Source organism: Odocoileus virginianus, unplaced genomic scaffold (assembly GCF_023699985.2).
Source record: "Odocoileus virginianus isolate 20LAN1187 ecotype Illinois unplaced genomic scaffold, Ovbor_1.2 Unplaced_Scaffold_13, whole genome shotgun sequence".
In the NCBI taxonomy this organism is placed as follows: Eukaryota; Metazoa; Chordata; class Mammalia; order Artiodactyla; family Cervidae; genus Odocoileus; species Odocoileus virginianus.
Window position 1 is genome coordinate 559,018 of NW_027224275.1, and position 20,883 is coordinate 579,900.

Genomic DNA, 20,883 nt, shown 5'->3' on the forward strand with positions numbered 1-20,883 from the left:
AGATTCTATATATATGCATTAATATACAATATTTGTTTTTCACTTTCTGACTTACTTCAGTTTGCATAACAGGCTCTAGGTTCATTCACATCAGTTTAAGTGACATTCATTGCTGTTATGGCTGAGTAGTATTCAATTATCTTAGTGTACTCTAAGTCTTTCCATCTTCTATCAGCATTTTCAACGATAATCTCTGGGGCTGAGGGCTATAGAACTAGACAAATATGTCCTTAGAAACTTAGCCCACAAGGCCCTTTTTACTCTTTATTCCAGTGTAGAAGAAAAAAAAAAGACTCATTCTATCTTATTAACTTCTCATGTATCTGATTTCATTGGGCATGATAGATGTTCTAAATAAGATGGAAGTTCTAAATAAATGAATCTTAACCTCTTCAAATGTTAAAGGCTTTTTAATTTTAACTCTGAGAATAAAGTTCTCTAAAAGATATATTACATGTTATCTAATAATACTAAAGAAGGATTTTGAACAGAATAGTCCTTCTTCATGGTGACTTTCTGATCATCATAAAGAGCATTCATTATGTTTATTCTAGATCTGCTGTTTTCTTTTTGTGTCTCCATCCTCAGTGTTGTCACCTCTCCTGTTTATATTGGTTTGCTTATATCCTGTTGGTGCTTTGCAAGCCAGATGATTGAGCCTTTTGAAAACTATATTAAAGAGAATGCCAAGACATCCTGCTTGGAAAAGCAGAGACAAGTGCTTGTATTTAATACAGAGATATTAAAAACTTTTGGGGGGACTTTACTTTCTTCCATGTCCAATACAATTCATGCTTTGGAGGAGATAAAACTACTAAAAGTCTGGCTCTGAATATTAGTGTTGGCATTATATTTGTATTTGCTGTAAATATAGAAACCAGTACAACATTAAAATGTATATGCTGGAGGGATGGGATGGGGAGAGAGGTGGGAGGGGAGTTCAGGATGGGGAACACATGTAAATCCATGGCTGATTCATGTCAATGTATGGCAAAAACCACTACAATATTGTAAAGTATTTAGCCTCCAACTAATAAAAATAAATGGAAAAAAATGTATATGCTGGTAGCTCTGATACTTAACAGCTGCTGCTTTTTGTTTGCTTGTTTTCATATATTCTTAATGATGTTTCTGTGTGTTGAATAAAATCCATTTGCTGCATTATTTTATCCACCTTTAGTGGATTATTCAATTAAATCACATGGTTGGCTACCCAAGCAGCTTCAAAAATCAACAGTGGTTTATTAACCAATACTTCGTTTAAGTCATGATCTAAATGCAATGGCTCTCTGTAGGCTTAAGCAAGGAAACAGGTTGCACACTTGAAGAATTTTATTTAGTAACTTGGGGGTAGTGCCTAAAATTCTGCATTTCTGTCAAGTGCCTACATGATTCTGATGTAAGGAATGTTTGGACAATACTCTGGGGACACAGTCCATGTTTTCAAAGAGCTTACAGTATAGTTAGGAATATGGAGTTCAGAAATTTTAGAATAGCAGACATGGGAAAACCCATTATTTTGTGCATGACAAAATTGGCTTCCAACAAAGGGCATTTACTTTTCTAAGAACTTACAGAAAATTAATAGTAGAGATGGGTCTAAAACTCCAGTCTCTGATTCCTAGTCCCATATTTTTAAAGAAAAGCTGCAAGGAACAATTTCAGCTTCCTGTAATATATTTCTTACACTCCTGTTTCCTGGCTCAGTATTTTGACCATTAACAATGGAGAACTGTATGTGTGAAAAGTGTTAGGTTGGACCATTATGAAAATATCATTACTCTGGGTCAAAATTGTTGAATATAAGCAACTTAATGATGGGTCAAGCTAAGTAGCAAGTAAATGCCAAATGGATCTTCTATCCCAGTCTGTAAATCAAGATTGCAGGGAGAAATATCAATAACCTCAGATATGCAGATGACACCACCCTAATGGCAGAAAGCAAAGAGGAATTAAAGAGCCTCTTGATGAAGGTGAAAGAGGAGAGTGAAAATAAGCTGGCTTAAAACTCAACATTCAAAAAATGAAGATCATGGCATCTGGTCCCATCACTTCATGGCAAATAGATGGGGAAACAATGGAAACAGTGACAGACTTTGTTTTTGGGGGTTCAAAAATCACTGTGGATGGTGACTGCTGCCATGAAATTAAAAGGCCCTTGCTCTTTGGAAGAAAAGCAATGACAAACCTAGACAGTATGTTAAAAAGCAGAGACATTACTCTGCTGACAAAGGTCCATATAGTCAAAGCTATGGTTTTTCCAGTAGTCATGTATGGATGTGAGAGCTGGACAATAAAAAAGGCTGAGCACCAAAGAATTGATGCCTTTGAACTGTGGTGCTGGAGAAGACTCTTGAGAGTCCCTTGGACTGCAAGGAGATCAAACCAGTCAATCCTAAAGGAAATAAACCCTGAATATTCATTGGAAGGACTGATGCTGAAGCTCCAATACTTTGGCCACCTGATGCAAAGAACTGACTCATTGGAAAAGACCCTGATGCTGGGAAAGATTGAAGGCAGGAGGAGAAGGGGGACGACAGATGGTTGGATGGCATCACCGACTCAATGGACATGAGTTTGAGCAAGCTCTGGGAGATAGTGAAGGACAGGGAAGCCCGGTGTGCTGCAGTCCATAGAATCACGAAGAGTCAGACATGACTGAACAACAATTATCCTGGTCTGACTGTAATTTGTTGAAACCTGAGATGTGTATCAGTCAGGATCCTAAAGAAAACAGATGGGGAATTTCAATTAAGACTTTTTGAGGAGAGTACGTTTGCAAAGGGACTAATTGTAAAGGTATGATCTGGGTATAGGTACACTCCAAGGACTAGAGCAAGAACCTAAGGCCAGCAGCAGGTCATATAAAACAAGTCTTTTTAAGAATGCAGAGATCTTTAGTGGAGGAGCTTTCACAGAGAGAGCTAAGAGATTACATACCCACACTTTCCCCTTCTTCTTCTCTGGGCTTCTGCCTACTTGAAGCCAGAGGCTGTGGCAGCCCTGCTGATATAGTTCATATAAGTTATCCTTATAAGAAAGTGAACAACAAAAAAAAAAGCAAACAGGTTGAACACGAGTATATAATATATCTGGAAGAAGGAATGATAGACACTGGGCACAAGGCCTTGCTAAGTCACTTCAGTCGTGTCTGACTCTGTGTGACCCCATCCCTGGGATTCTCCAGGCAAGAACACTGGAGTGGGTTGCCATTTCCTTCTCCAATGCATAAAAGTGAAAAGTGAAAGTGAAGTCGCTCAGTCGTGTCCGACTCTTCGCGACCCCATGGACTGCAGCCTACCAGGCTCCTCTGTCCATGGGATTTTCCAGGTCTTACATGACACCAAATCACCACTTTTTCTGCATCAAGATTCCATAGTAGCGGCAGTGGTGGGCAGATATTGTGAATTTAAGAGCAAATGGTTGAATTAATTATCTCCTTGTCATATTTATAGCCTGACTTGGTGCCACTGTTCCAAAGGTTCTCCTAAGTGTCTGCTTTCATCATGAAATATATTTTGTTGGTTCTCTTAACCTCAGAATAAACTGGCACCTGTGGCTACACATGTATTGGGTTGGCCAAAAAGTTTGTTTGGGTTTTTTCATATCATCTTACAAAAAATCCCAAATGAACTTTTTGGCCAACCCAATAAATACTAAGTTACTAAGAGAAACATGAAGGATTTGGTTTTTATTTTACTTTAACTCAGTGAAAAATGCGAAAAGATGGGGTACATGTTGAGTGGGTATGTCTCAAGCTAATTTTGATTGAAGTGCAAGTATGTAAAGTTCAGTCTCTTCTGTGTGTATATAATCTCTGTTATGGAATCAATACATTAATACTCTTACCATTCAATCTCCAAATCTTAAAATTTAAGAGCCAGATGTGGGACCTGAGAAGCCGTTCAAGTCCTAAGCTCTTATCCTGACCAAGAATCCTTCTTGCATTGTGCTTTATGATCCAGTAGTAAATTGCATTACTACCATGGGCATATAGGTCTAGGGATGGGAAAGTGCTTCCTATATTGAATCACCTATATATCCACCTTGCTCTAATGCCTACCTGTTTTAGGCTCCTGTGACACTCCCTTCCTATTTCACACTTCCTTCCTCTCAGAGCTACTCCATGCTTTGTCTACAGGATAACTCTCATCACTTTCAACTTGTCTCCTCACATGATACAGTTTTCCAGACATTGCTTAAAACTTGGTATTCTCCTTTGCTCTCTAGATTTTTTTGAAACTTAGTTCAATACTTTATTTTTAGTTTTTATATTCTATCATGTTACTTTAGAGCTTATACTTAAATAACTCTTACTATGTGCCAAGCACTATTCTAAGTGCTTTACATATGTTAATTCATATAATCCTTATAACAGATCTGCTAACTAGGTGCTGCTATTCCTGTTTCAGAGATAAAATATGGAGACACCGAGAAGTCAAGTAACTTGCCAAAGCTCACACAGTTTAAAAGTGGCAGAGCCAGAACTGAAACCCAGTCTGGCTTCAGAGTACATGCTATTAATTGCTACAAGGTATTGCTTTTCATGTTTTGTCACCTTTAAGTAAAAAATAGAAACATGTCCATATATTTTGTGTACATGAACATTTACTTAGGTATAGTAACCCCCCCCAACCTCTGAATATTTAATATCTCAGCCACATGACTGCCTGGCCAGTGCTACATTGGGGCAAGTGTAATTTTCTTATAGGACCTAGGGAAATAAGAAGTATCATTTTCCATTTTGAAGTAGAAACAGAATTTGTAACACAGGACAGACCTGGACATTTGAAGCGAGGGTCAAGAATACTTGGTAAGTGATGCTCTGACTTCCTATTGTATCATGTCAGGAGGCAACAGTGTCTCAGTATTACTGATGGTAAAATGTGATCTCTTGGTTAAGATGATGACTGGTCAGGACTCTCCACTCCAAGGATACTAACCACTGGGATTGACTGAGAGATTTGAGCTCATGACCAGCTCATTGCTTTGGTCATGGTCATGGATATGGGATAGAGAGTAAATAATAATAGTGGAGAAGAGAATATTCCTAGGACTGTAGTTTCCCTTCATTTGTATCTTAATTCTTTTCTCCACATAGGCAGTGTTATAAATGGTTCTCAGGCTGGCCTATGAAAGTCTGCTTAATGAGAAATGTTGCTGAAATAGTGCTTGTGCATTGACAATTACAATCATTGAGACAAATTATGAGAAATAAGGACTTGTGTAGCCTTGTCTGAAAGACTAACTACCTTTTATGGCATCATTTCAAAGGAAGAATGGACCTTTATTTCTTTGCAAATTTAGAATACAACCCATTTTATGTCTGCTTACATTCACATATGAAATCATATCTCTAAGGTATGGTACCTTGGTATTTGATCATTCAGAACATACAGTAGTCAGATCTTCTTGTGTGTCTCTGTGAAGCCATGGCTTTTAGTTACTAAGAAGGTAGGAAGGACTTTGTTTTAATTTTACTTTAATTCAGCAAAGAGTGTGAACAGGCAGAGTACATAGTGAATGTGTGTGTCTTAAAATAATACTTCTTTAGTTTCAGAACAAATTTATAGGTGCAATTTAAGAAAAGGACAGCTGTCTGAGATGGATTGTGCATATTCTAGCCAAAAATACATTTATTCTTTTTTCTTAAGTGGCTTCTGTAAAAATATTAGAATGTATATTACTGAGTTCCGAGTATATAGCTGGCATCCCTAGTGATGAATTTTTAGCTTGACCCTTCCACTTATCAGAATGACTGGACCTGGAAAATAAAAACATGAGGGGTATGGGGAGATGGTAAATCATCTGATATGGCTATCATTTCTGGTCAGAAAAAGTACTAGAATTTGCAGCTGTAAAAGTATATGGGAGGGATCGGGATGGGAAACACATGTAAATCATGGCTGATTCATGTCAATGTATGGCAAAAACCACTACAATATTATAAAGTAATTAGCCTCCAACTAATAAAAATAAATGGAAAAAAAAAGTATATGGGGAATGGAATGCAGATTCACAGAAAACCACATGATCTGAACAGGAATTTTTAAAACATACCTTTTTAAAAAATTGAGATATAATTGACATATATTAATAGCATTGTGTAAGTTTAAGGTGTAAAGTGTTATATTTTGATACATTTATATATATTACAATATGATATAGTAGAGTTAGCTAATGTCTCTATCATGTCACATAGTTTCTTAGTAACTTTGAAGTTTATAATATAATATTGTTGACTATAGTCACTGTGTTGTATCTCACACCCCCAGAACTTATCTACTACTTGTAAGTTTATATCCTTAAACTACATCTCCCCAGTTCCTTACCACCCCCCAATCTCTGGTAACCACCATTCTAGTGTCTATTTGCACAAGTTCAGTGGTTTTTTTTAGTTCTACATAGAAATGATATCACACAGTGAAAAAGTTGGCTTAAAACTCAACATTCAGAAAACTAAGATCATGGCATCTGGTCCCATCACTTCATGGCAAATAGATGGGGAAACAATGGAAACAGTGACAGACTTTATTTTGGGGGGCTCCAAAATCACTGCAGATGGTGACTGCAGCCATGAAATTAAAAGACACTTGCTCCTTGGAAGAAAAGTTATGACCAACCTAGACAGCATATTAAAAAGCAGAGACATTACTTTGCCAACAAAGGTCTGTCTAGTCAAAGCTATGGTTTTTCCAGTAGTCATGTATGGATGTGAGAGTTGAACTATAAAGAAAACTGAGCACTGAAGAATTGATGCTTTTTGTGGTGTTGGAGAAGACTCTTGAGAGTCCCTTGGACAGCAAGGAGATCCAACCAGTCAATCTTAAAGGAAATCAGTCCTGAATATTCATTGGAAGGACTGATGCTGAAGCTGAAACTCCAATACTTTGGCCACCTGATGTGAAGAACTGACTCACTGGAAAAGACCCTGATGCTGGGAAAGATTGAAGGCAAGAGGAGAAGGGGATGAGGAGAGGATGAGATGGATGGATGGCAGTCACTGACTCAATGGACATGAGTTTGAGCAAGTTCTGGGAGATGGTGAAGGACAGGGAAGCCTGGCGTGCTACAGTCCATGAGGTTGCAAAGAGTTGGACACAGCTGAGCGACTGAACTGAACTGGGAGAGTTAATCCTCATTGTCCACTGAGTTGGACAATAATAGCTGTAGCAATTTACATTCTCACCAACAGTGCATGAAATTTCCTGTTTCTTCACATCCTTGCCAACATTTGTTATCTCTTGTCTTTTTGATAAAAGTCATTCTAAAATTATGAGTTGATATTTCATTGTGGTTTTGATTTGCTTTTATCTGATGATTAGTGATGTTGAACAACACTCTTGTTGGCCATTTGTTTGTGTCTTCTTTGGGAAAATGCCTACTCATTTTCTTTGACCATTTTTTAATTGGATTATTCTTTTTTTGCTATTGAGTTGTATGAGTTCCTTATATATTATAGAATCCAATATATATTATATTTATTTATATATTATGAATATATCTTCTTAATATTACTTTCTGCATAGTAAGTTTGAATTTTCTTTATTTTTAAAATCTGTTCTCCCCCAGGAGATATACAGTATTAGAAAAAGAAGCCAACCTTTTAATGAAGTAAATTCTCCTGTCTTTGGGTTGTTTGATGAACTGCATCAGCAACTCCACATCTGTGACTCTTCTGCTTCCCCCTGACATAAGCACATTAAGGTGCTTCCTCAATGTGGTTGAACTGATATTATTTACTTATCCTGAACTTAATCGCTCAGTGAGCTAAACTTTTCCCATAGCATAAAAGTGCATGTCTTTCACGGGTGTCCAGAGAAGGCAATGGCAACCCACTCCAGTGTTCTTGCCTAGAAAATCCCATGGACGGAGGAGCCTGATAGGCTGCAGTCCATGGGGTCGTGAAGAGTTGGACACGACTGAGCGACTTCACTTTCACTTTTCACTTTCATGCATTAGAGAAGGAAATGGCAACCCACTCCAGTGTTCTTGCCTGGAGAATCCCAGGGACAGCGGAGCCTGGTGGGCTGCCGTCTATGGGGTCGCACAGAGTCAGACACAACTGAAGCGACTTAGCAGCTGCATCATTACATTTTCAGGAGTTTGGGGAAAAACGAATGATCATCCTCAATATATGTTGAATTTTACCATTTACAAAGTATTTTTATGTTTATTATCTTCTTTACTTATTTCTTCCAAAAGCATTATAAATTGGGTACCTATCCCTATTTTGCATGCAAGGAAATAGTTCACATGATCAGTTAGTGGGAGTCAGAACTAAAACTCTTCATCTGACCCTAGTTCTTTGGATTTACCACTTTTCCATTTTTAGGACTTGATAAATGACTAAACTTGCCTAACCTATAGATGTATTAGTAACATCATTTTCTTTTTTAATGATGCATTATTAATATATTTTGTCCAGCCAGTAATGATAGATAGAAGGCAAAGCAAGCATGGTTGTTGCATCAGTCTCATCAATGTAATATGCATATGGTTTTCAACAATCCCTTTCTTTTGTTGGTGTCTCAGGCCATCCATCTGTAAAGTGAAGGGAAATACTTACATGATCTCTAAAGTCCTCCATAATCCTGACATACCATAATGCTTTGTTGTTCCTCCAAACTATTTTGAATGGGCACAAACTATAGCAGCTTCAGCTTGTTGCAGTTCAGTTGTTGAAAAAGAGAGAGTTCTAACTTGAGTTCTAAATTAAACCAGCTTCCAGCTGCCCATGCAATAATTTAGAGCACATTGGGAGAAAATTTTATTAGTAATCAAGTCAAGTAATCAAAATCATAGAGCAATCTATTGAAAATTATTTTTGGAATGACATTAAGCATTGATTTTTGACTTAAAAGTTTAAAAGTTATTAGTGACTAATGCTGCTAACAAATCAAAACAGAGTCAGCAGGGGGGTAGAAATGCATTGTCAAGGAACTTATTATTTCAGTAAAAGAGGTAGCACAGTATATGGGCCTTATATTCAAGAATTCTGGACCGAAATTAAAAATTATGTTCAGGGGCTTTACAATTCCCATATATAGATCCACGTGGAGTAGGTAATCTCTGAAGCCCTTTATAACTTGTCTATGACTCCCTGATGATTCTGCTTTTTATCCCCCTCCAGTAATCCAAAAAAATGGCTTTTCATTCAATTCCTAGACCTGTTTCCCAGGAATCAAATTAGGCTAACCAGGGTCAAGATTCCCCGCAGTGAGAGTTAAGGGAAAATGAGAAAGAGGTTTTCACAAAATCAATTAAGCTCCCACAGCCTCTCTCTGCACAGCCCATGCAAGATGAATTCAGAATATTGGAGATTAAGCCAAATGTGAGCTGAGACCTGACAGGGTGTCTGTATTTATCTCCTCAACATATTGATGTCAGTTTGTTAGCTCTGCACTATAGTTTCCTTCTTTTATCCCCTTCCAAATAAGGTGTCTGTATCATTTCTGGTACTCTTTTCACTAAAACAGCCAATCATCTCTAGTCTCACTGGTTTCCAGTGCCTCTTGGCCAAAGCTTTCCTTATGGCTTTGGCGGATAAAGGTGCTTATATTTTGTCATTATTTACATTTGAATAATGTATTTGAGTCCATGGGGTCACAAAGGGTTGGACACGACTGAGTGACTTCACTTCACTTCAGTGTATTTGAGTGCATAAACTACTATCTTAAAGAAGACAAAACAAATTTTGAATACATTTAGATATTAAACATTAAATCTGGAAATTTTAATATATTATCTAATATTAATACAACATATCTGTGAAGTTATTTTAATTTTCAGAATGAGAAAGCTGTTACAAGAGGTGTTATGTGACTTGCTTATGGTCACTCAACTAATAAATTCAAATTCTTGTCTCCAGTCTAGTTAAACCTAATTCCCCTTTTCATTCCATGTGTATCTATTTTTTATCATTTGATTCTCTCAGCAAACCTGTAAGCAAGGGAGAGATTACTTTTTTTTTTCTGCTCTGTTTTTTTCCTGCTCTGTTTTTTTCTATAGGCACATAGTTGATGCTCCTTAAAGATGCATTGAATGATTGCATGAATTGAATTAGGTTTATGAGTTAAGAAAATTGGTGTTCAAAATGGCTTTTGACAGTTTACCAGCTAGCTGGCAGTGTAGAGTGAGAACTATTCAGTTTAGATGTTCCTACTATTCCATGTGCTTCCCTAGTGGCTCAGATGGTAAAGAATCTGCCTGCAATGCGGGAGACCCAGGTTTGATCCCTGGTTGGGAAGATCCCCTGGAGTAGGAAATGGCAACCCACTCCAGTATTCTTGCCTGGAGAATTCCATGGACAGAGGAGCCTGGGGGGCTACAGTCCATGGGATCACAAAAAAGTTGAACATGACTGAGCGAGTAACACATGCATACATACTATTCTGTAGATTTTTCTCTCTAAAGAAGACATATTGACTGCCTCTCAAGATTCCTCTCAACTGTTATGCTATGCCTTTTATTGTTCTGATTAACTAGATGCTAGGAATAGTTATTATATATCTATTAATGGCAACCTTCTGGATCCAAAGTAAGAATGGGTAAAACCAAGACCTACCGTCTTTGTTTTGGGGCCCTCTTGTTCATGAAACAAATTTTGATAAATGAACTTATGCCAGGTATTATTCCCACAGACATCCTGTCTGATTTCTACTGGTTTTTCTTTACCATTGGGTTAGGGATGGACCATATGTTTGCTAAAGCTCATGCCAAAGTACTTGTTGGTTTGAGAGGTTCAAAGCTGTTTAACTGGCCAGATCTACTGATTGATATTTTCTTGAATTAAAGTGTTTAGACATGTAAGTATTTGCTATTAAGAACTATTGTTTGGTGTCTCATTTTCTTCCACTGCCTCAGACTCTCTCCAAAGCATGCTCCAGATATTCCTGATGACAGCACCGACAATATCACTATCTTCACCAGAATCTTGGATCGTCTTCTGGATGGCTATGACAACCGGCTGCGACCTGGGCTTGGAGGTCAGTTATTGTTTTAAGATCTTCTTGGGTATTGTCTTCTAAAAAGAGTCTAAAGGTACCTTTAATAGTGTATTGATCAATGAGGTTAGTATCAAGTTGAGTTTCTTCCCTCTAAGCACTGGAAAAGTGTCCTAATCCTTCATTTCAATGGTTAGTCTCTCTGGTCTGGTTTTGGAAGGTTCTGAATTTCACTTAAGTAAATGCATATAGGGTCTTAAACCACAACATTTGGCCACAATCATTTCTGGTAATAAAATAGCAATCCCTGCCTGGATGGCAGATGTATCTCAGGAACAGCTGGGAAACATGTCTTTGTTCTAAAATCCCTGAGCACATATCAGCCTGATATTCCGAAGAGGAGAAATCTGATGGCTAGATGGGATCTCATAAGGAAGTAAACATATTACAATACTTCATGGGCCATATTGAAAGGGCAAGTATGCAAATGTATATACATTTAAAATTTTTCCTGAATCATTTGAAAATTAGGTGCAGATATTATAACCCTTTATCCATAATTACTTTAGTGTGTATTTTCTTAGAACATAAAAGTTATTTTATAAAATTATAATGAAATTATAAATTCAAAAATACAACCTGACATAATACTATTTTCTAATCTGTAGTCCATATTCAATTTTTGCCAATCATCTACATTTATTATATGACAGTATTATAAGAAAACTCTTTCCTTCTCTTTACTTAATTAGGCAACTATCAGCATGAACAAATGGATTCTTATTTTATTCAATGAATTGTAATCTGTTAATATTATTATTTGTTATTATCTATATTGATTAGAATTATTGCTCATAATTTCCTATATTTGCTTAGTGAGAGCCTCTTCAAGCTGACTTTTGAGATATTTTCATTTTTGAGCACTTTTTGGCTTTATGGCATAACCATATTCCATACTTAACTTGTACACGCCCTTATTCAGCCTTACAGTCAATCATTTTTTCCAAGAAGAAATGGGATCTTTCTGTGTGGGAAATTATATTTAAAATCCAACTTCTATGTGCCAAATATTTTCATTGCTATTGGGTTTCCTTGTTTCTAAGATCTTTCAGTGGACAGAATTGAGAAAATAGAAAATAATATATATGTATATACACACACACACGTATATATACGCACATCTGTATATATACATATTTATACATATACACATAGGAGCTTCCCTTGTAGCTCAGTCAGTAAAGAACCTGCCTGCAATGCAGGAGACCCCTGTTCGATTCCTGGGTTGGGAAGATCCCCTGAAGGGGGAAATGGCAACCCACTCTAGTATTCTTGCCTGGAGAATCCCATGGACAGAGGAGCCTGGCAGTCTACAGTCCATGGGGTCGCAAGAGTCAGACACGACTTAGCAACTAAACCACCACATATAGACATAATGTAGACATATATGTGTATGTGCATGTGTAATGGGTTTATACTGATACCACTAATTCCAGTCTAAGTATTCCTCATTGACTTACTAATTTGCTTAATTATACAATATACATAAAATAGTGTTGGAATCACTATACCTATGCCACTGTAATAAACGCACTTATTAAGTAAAGTTAAAGATAAATTTTTATGGTCTTTTTTTGGGTGTTGTTTGTTTTAGATGAAGGCTATATGGCTCTTGTTTTGATATAAATAATAGATTGGAGCAGGGCAGTATTGGAGGAAGAAAGGACTAGCCACACATTGATTTGTTATCCAGAAGGAAGGTGGTGACTGTGGAAATGTAAGAATTTGGTGACTGATTAAATTATGGGATTAGGGAAGAAAGGAGGAAAAAATGATAGCAGACAAAATTCCCCTGTGAAGCTGTCAGGTTTTATAATTTTTTCTGGAAGTTTTTGATCACTAATTCAACTTCAGTACTAGTGATCAGTCTATTCAGATTGTCAATTTCTTCCTGATTCAGTCTTGTAAGATTGTATGTTCCTAGAAATTTATGCTTTTCTTATGAGTTGTCTAATTACTTGGTATATGACTGTTCCATAGTATTCTGTTATGATTTTTTGTGTCTTTGAGATGTAGCATGCAATTGCTACTCTTTCATTTCTAGCTTTGTTCAACTGAGTCCTTTCTCTATTTTTCTTAATGAGCCTAATTAAAGGCATATCAACTTTATTTTTTCAAAATAACAGCTCTTGGTTTCATTGATCTTTTCTTTTTAGTCTCTCTTTAATTTATTTCCACTCTGATCTTTATTCTTTCTTTCCTTTTGCTGACTTTGGACTTTATTCTTCCTTTTACAATTACTTTCTATTGTAGGTTGCATTGTTTATTTGATTTTTTCTTCTTTCTTGTGGTAGGCCTGTATTGCTATAAATTTCACTCTTAGATCTGCTTTTGGTGTGTTCCATAGATTCTGTAGTGATTTGTTTTTATTTTTACTTTTATCAAAGTATTTTCTCACTTCCTCTTTGAGTTCTCTATTGACTGATCAGTTTTTGAGTAGCATGTTGTTTAGTGTCTACATGTTTGTGTTTTCCACATTTTTTTCCCTGTATTTGATTTCTATTGTGGTCTATTTGATACCATTGTAGTCAGAAAAAAAATGCTTGATATAGTTTCTATCCTCTTACATTTGTTGAGACTTGTTTTGTGGCATGTGGTCTATCCTGGTAATGTTCCCATTAGTTGAAATAATATTCTGCTATTTTTAGATGGAAAGTCCTGTATATATCTAAGTCCAGCTGGATTAATATGTCATTTAAGGCAACTGTTTCCTTATTGATTTTCTGTCTGTATGATCAGTCCATTGATGTAAATGGGGTGTTACTGTTATTGTATTATTGTCAATTTCTCCCTTTATGTTTATTAATATTTGCTTTATATATTTAGGTGCTCCTATATTAGGTACATATGTGTTAGCAAATATTACATTCTCTTTTTTAGTGACACTTTTATCGTTATATTATGCCCTTCTTTGTGTTTTGTTATAGACTTTGTTTTAAATCTACTTTGTCTAATATTAGTATTGTTACCCTAGATTTCTTTTTGTCTCCATTTGCATGTGATATAATTTTGTGTCCCCTTTAAGTCTCTATTTGTCTTTACCACTACAGTGTGTCTCTTATAGGCAGCAAATAGATGGGTCTTGCCTTTATGTCCAGTTGGCCACACCATGTCTTTGATTGGAGCGTTTAGTCCATTGACATTTAAAGTGTATATATATATATATACACTAAAAGTGTATATATATATATATATACACTTTAATAAGTGTATATATATAGTATATACACTTAATATAATATTATTACACATATTATAATATTATAATATTAATGCAATATAATAAGTGTATATATATAATAAGTATATATATATATACTTATTGCTATTTTGTTACTTATATGCTATTTGTTACATAAATAACATAAGTAAAATTTTAGTTTATTTTCTTGTGGTTTGTTGATTTTCTTTAGTGGTTTGTTTATGTTCCTTTCTTTCTAGTTTTTGTGAATCTATAGGTTTTTAATTTGTGGTTAAGGTAGAGTTTATATATGTTAACTTATATCTACATATTTTAAACTGAAAATCATTTAAGTTCAAACACATTCTGAAAATCTATATTTTTTGCTTCCTCCCATATTTTATGCTTTTGATGTTATATTTTACATCTTCATATTTTTCTCTTAACTGCTTTTTTGTAATTATATTCAATTTTACAATTTTTGGCTTTTAATCTTCATACTAGCTTATTTATTTATTTATTTATTTTTATTTTATTTTTATTAGTTGGAGGCTAATTACTTTACAATATTGTAGTGGTTTTTGTCATACATTGACATGAATTAGCCTAATCTTCATACTAGCTTATTTAAATGGTTGATCTTTACTATGTATTTGCCTTTAATGTGATTTTCTTTCCTGTAAATTCTTACTTCTTGTAGCTTTACTTTTCTCACTTAAAGAATACCTTTTAACATTTCTTTTAATGTCAGTTTTTCTTTTAGAAGTTTAAATATATCATAACTCTGCCTTCTGGTCTATAAAATTTCTGCAGAAAAATCAGCTGATAACCTTATGGAGATTCAGCTCTATGTGACTCTTTGTTTTCCTCTTGCTGCCTTTAAAATTTTCTTTTTATATTCAACTTTTGCCATTTTGATTATAACATGTCTTTTGTGTGTCTTGGGTCCTTCTTGTTTGGGACTCTGTGCATCCTTTACCTGGATATTTATTTCCTCTTCAGGTTAGGGAAATTTTCAGTCATAATTTCACTAAATACATTTTCTATCCCTATCTCTCTCTCTCTTCTTCTTCTGGGAACCCTATAATGTACATGTTAGTATGCTTAATGTTGTCCCAGAGATCCCTTAAGCAATCCTCATTATTTTTTTTTTTCTTTTTGCTGGTCTGGTTAGGTGATTTCCACTATTCTACCTTCAAGGTCAATTATGCTCTCTTCTGCATCACTTAATCTGCTGTTAATTCCTTCTAGTGTGTTTTTCCCTTTCAGTTATTGTATTATTCAGCTCTGATTGGTTCTTTTTAATATTTTCTGGTCTTTGTTGAAATTCTCACTCAAGTTCAGTTAGCATTCTTATTAATATTTGTTTGAATTGTATCAGATAAATTATTTATCTCTGTTTCATTAGGGTTTTTTCAGGGGTTTTATGATATTCTTTCATTTGAAACGTGCTCCACTATCTTATTTTGTTTAACTTTCTCTGTTTGTCTTTATGAAATTAGGTAAAATAGTTACCTATCCTGGCCTTGAATATGTATCCTTGTGTGGGAGCATCCTTTGTAGTCTGTGTATGATCAGTGGCTTTGGTGTGAAAGGTGGACATGTGGTGGGCACAGGCTGCATCTTCCTTTGGTGTGATCTATCAGCTACAGTCTCTGTGGAAGGTAAGGCTGGACTTGGAGTGCTTGGAACCAGAGCTGGATTTGAACTGGGAATTCACCGAGGCTCAATGGTGGGAGTGGGGCTGGGGCTCAAGAGGCTGGAGCATGAACTCTGAGAGAATTGGGCCTCTCCCAAATGTGATAGCAGTCTCTGTCTTTATTGAGGGTATGGCCAGGATATGAGGACTTAAGCCTGCACTTCTGAATTCATTCCACTTGTTCCGCAGTGTGTGCACCTTGGTTAGAGGCTAGGTTGAGCTAGGAAGTGTTGTAGCTCCACTTCTGAGCTGCCTCCACTTCTTTCCCAGTGTGTTCAAACACATGTGTGTAGGGAGGGTTGGTCTCTGCCAAGGCCAGAGGCAGAGTCAAGAACTGAACAGGCTCTGTTGCCTACTGGTGCCCACATGTGTACACACAGATACACATACACACACACACTGGCAATGTATGTCTACCTTACCCAGAGGCAGGGCTGAGGCCTTAGCTGGCTCTGTTCCCTCTAAGCGTGCATGTTCATAGGCAATGACCATCTCTGCCTTAGCGAGGAGCAGTGCTGGAATAGGATGGGTTGGAGCAGTCTGGGGTGTGTGCTGGGGCAGTCATGGCTGGTCAGCCAGAGAGCAATTCAGTTTTCAGTCTGATGTGTCTGTGCTAGAACTGGGAGCAAGCAAGTTGGTTGCATGTGCTCCTCACAAGTGGAGTCTTGGGTTTCCTACAGTTCTCTAATAAGTCACACTGTTTACCAAACCAGCTAAGTGGACTCTTTTTCCCAGTGTTAGTCCTCAGGGTTGAGGTGCCTAATATGTGGCTTGAACCCCTTGCTCTCCAGGGAGAATACTCAAGCCTGTGATTTCCCCCTGCTCTTTGGGGTCACCCATTCATGGTGCAGGACCCAACTAACTTGCTTCTTTTCCCTACATACCAGACTTGAGTATAGTTCTTTCTTTACATCCTTGCTTGTAGAAGAGCCATTCTTCTAATCTTGAACTCATTCTATGTGAGAGTTGCTCTAGTAGTTTTGATACATATCTGAGGGGAGATGAGTTCAGGGTCTTCCTACTCCACCATCTTGATCCCCTAGAAAATCTATCTCTAAACTCAACTTTACAATAATAGCTCTTGTAATAGCTTGTGTTTCTATAAATGAATGTCTTTTATAGTCTTTTAATGGATCTGAGACCTACCTGTTACCACAGATTAGCTACTGGAACAGAACCTTCTTGCTCTACCTCTTCTTTCGACCATTTTTTTCCTGGGATCCTATTAGCATGGAGAAGTAGGTAGCTATCAACCAGTGTTAAAGAAGGCATGGGGCTAGATAGTTGGAATATATCCAAGGTCAGGACTAAAGAGATTTAATTCATTGTCTGACTTTCACACCAGTTTATTATATAACATCCAAAAAGTGCCTTGTCTTATAGCACAGCATTTTTCAAACTTACCACTTGAAAAAAAAACTAATTAAAATAATACATAAATAATTTAAAGTTCACTTTTAAATAACCAGAACGATGTTTCCATGTCATGGTGGTCATTTAGTACCTCCGGACAGTCACCACTATCTCTGAAAACATGACAGGATGGAAGAACTACAGGAGGTATTTAGGGTAGACAATGGGAAGAACTTGGAGTATCAAGATATTCTTTTTATGCCCCTCTAATGAGACTATATAGACATCAGTTCAGTTCAGTTCAGTTCAGTCGCTCAGTCGTGTCTGACTCTTTGCAACCCCATGAATTGCAGCACGCCAGGCCTCCCTGTCCATCACCAACTCCCAGAGTTTACTCAAACTCATGTCCATCGAGTCAGTGATGCCATCCAGCCATCTCATCCTCTGTCGTCCCCTTCTCCTCCTGCCCCCAATCCCAGCATTAATTAATTAGTCAAGCTCTGGAGAGATTTCCCAGCGGGATTTTTTGCCAGACCTTCCTTGCTTTCTCTCACTGGAATCCTTTGGCTTTAGCTACAAGTAGTCAGCAATGTGGAAGCCTTCACACATGAATAGTGCTAGCTACAGACTGGGCAATAATGTGGTCCTATGCTTTGTCTCCTTTGTTCTTCCTCTTCCCTAGCAAGTTACTTGAAGGCAGAAACTATGTCCTATTAATTGCTCTCTTATCTTGGCGTGCTCAGCACAGAGCTTTGCCCATAGAAGAGGTATAGGAAAACCGTGAATGGGATATAATTGACAGGTTCTCCTTGTGATCCCTTCTGCCTTGATTTTTGTCTCTGCTTTCTTTTCTGCTGATTCATATCTTTTGGTTTGGGCACAAAGTTATTGTACAAATAATTATTTTCTTTTGTGGCATCAACTTCTCATTCTGCCTCATTTACCAAGAGTTGTAAACCAGCTTCTAGTACCTGACCCCTTGTTGCTTTCTGTCTTGAACACTTCGTCATTTCACTGTGTGAACTGTGGAGGAATACCTGATTTTCACTAGTTCCTAGTCACTGTGCTCAACTTTCTTCAAGAGCTCCGTATACACATTGTGATCTCTCACTGCTTTTGTCTGATCTCCTGTTTGTGCTAGTGTCTTTCATTTGAATATCATCTCTTGATTTTGTGCTTAACTCTTTTGCCTTCTTTCTCTTCTTTTAGTCATTAATCTCTTTGTTCCCTGCCTTGAGTGCTTAGCACTCATAATAGAGGCCTATGTCTTAGTCTAGTAGAAAAGCCATCAACAGTTTAGGAGCCCAGCAATGGCTTTATTCATATTATATCCTTAGTCTAGCATGCACTCATAACTCTACCATTTAGGGTCTTGTTCTTTCTTCAAAACCTAAATACCCTTTCCAGCATGCAGTCTTCAAGCCTAGGCTAGGAGACCTAAATTTACAATTTTATTTTGGCTCATTCTAGATGAGTGACATTACAAAAGTCACTTGACCTCTCTAAGCCATCATGTCATACCTTTGGCTACAAAATAAAGGTAACTAGCACACATTATAGGAAACTTGACTCCTTCTAAATCCAACCCAGTAACAAATTCTGCCATCAAAACACCCCCAAATTTGACCAGTTCCCATCACCTCTATAGCTACGAGCTTGGTGTGAACCACCCTTATCTCTCACCTGAATTATTATATTGGCTTCTTCTTGCTTGGATGGCACCTACTCAATGAGGCCTTTTTGACAATTGTATTTAAAATTTTACATCCAAATTGCAGCTTTATTTTCCCTATAGCATCTATTACTTTACCATAGTTTACAAGTATTTTTATCTGCTTCCCCCACCCCTGAATATGTTTTAGGAGTGTGGGGATTTTTTGATCCTGATTTGTTGCTAAATTGCCAGTTACTGCTTAGTCCATAGTAAGTCCTCAGTATTTGCTTAAGGAATGAATATTTTCCTTCCAGGTTTATTGTGAGGATCAAGTGAAATAAGATATACAAAAGTATTTTATAAAATCTAACACCATAAATATGTTATCATTTTTATTGTTTCTGTCAGTTGAAATTGGCCACTGCTTATCTTTAGTAGGATCTCTGTAGCATTTACTTCTTTGTCTTTGGCAGGGGGTTAGTTATTTAGGTGCTTGTATCATGATTTTTATCTGTCTGGAAAAAGCAAAGGCTCAGTGTCTCAAACTCAGGCTGGAATTCTTGGTGTTAAAGCTAGGTGGTGAATGATTAACTTGCAGGCTGAAGAATGTGCAGATGAGAAATATCTGAAAGAAAATACTCAGGAGTGAAATTGGAAGAGAGAACCCAAGTAGACAATCCAATTGGTGTAGAGACTATGCCAAGAGTAATAAACCAGTTACCAGGCAACAGTATGGAAGTCATAATAGGAGTGCAAGAAAAGTTGACTTGCTGGGTGAGAAAAGAAAGAAAAGTAGAATATACAACTTGGAGAGTTTTCTGAGGTATTGTTGCAAAACTACATAGATATATTACCTTTGGCCTTGCCTATGAGAGCTATTTACAGTTGTTTTTTTTTTTCAGTTTATTTTTATTAGTTGGAGGCAAATTACTTTACAATATTGTAGTGGTTTTTGTCATACATTGACATGAATCAGCCATGGATTTACGTATATTCCCCATCCCGATCCCCTCTCCCACCTCCCTCTCTACCCGATCCCTCTGGGTCTTCCCGGTGGACCAGGCCCACAGTTTTGAGCTGCTTCAGACACCACCTTTCTGTAACCCTTGCCGTAGGTGGAATAAGACCACTGTTTCACCGGAGACACTAAGTGGAAGGCTTGAACACCCTTTGAAACATTCTGAAGGTGGGAGACATACCACTATGATGGCTTTTTTGGATGTATTCTCCTGAACCCGTATCAGAGTGGGCCAAGATATTGTGTGTTTAACAACTCTTTCAAAAAAATACTCCACTTTTCTGGATTATCCCAACTGATTGCCAAGAAAGAGATAGAATCTAGAAGAAAATAATGAAGTGTGGAAATGTCTATAAGCCAGCTGTAGAGTCAAAAGGCAAATAGATTGATGATTACTATAATCTTGAAAGACACAGGGGGAGGTAATGGTCATCTAGCTTTGAATACTGAGCTGAAATTTAGGCTGGTAATTCATATCTGTTGAAAGAAGGATCAAGTGTCATCTTGTTTCCTTTCAAGGTCTAGTATTGGTCAATATGCTTTGGTCAATATACTCTTCATCCTAATCCCTAGTCCAGGAGACATAATGAAGGTTCTTTTGGGAAACCTGGTTTGTTCAGAGAATGATCACCTACTAGAATGCCCCACTCATGGTAGTTGTTGAGAGGAAAGTTACTGTTTTTATGGAAAGGGGTCTTTTGCCTGGAAGAATGCAGCAATGTAAATTGATCTGTGGCAATATCACTGGGATGTATAAAAAGTGTTGAAATGTTCAAAGACCCAGCTAATATACTCAAAACTCAGAGGGGAGTGTGGACATAAATCAGGTAGTTTGGTTGTCCATGGAGGTAGAAGAGAACTTTGGCAAACAGGCTAAGAGTAAGCAGCAATGAGTGGTGTCTTAACCCATTGGAATAAGAGATTAAATCCAATAATTCTCAGGGGATATTGAGGGTTAGAGAAGGTTGCAAT

The 20,883-nt window shown here is 37.0% G+C and overlaps 1 protein-coding gene across 2 annotated transcripts in view; it reads left to right on the plus strand.

Annotated features, from left to right (window-relative positions):
• GABRA3 (gamma-aminobutyric acid type A receptor subunit alpha3) overlaps positions 1-20,883 on the plus strand; it is a 237,272-nt gene that overhangs the window by 99,600 nt on the left and 116,789 nt on the right. For both annotated transcript variants that reach the window (XM_070462787.1, XM_070462786.1), the window contains exon 3: positions 10,867-10,988. In XM_070462787.1, coding sequence (XP_070318888.1) covers positions 10,867-10,988 — 122 coding nt within the window. The remainder of the gene's footprint in view (positions 1-10,866; positions 10,989-20,883) is intronic.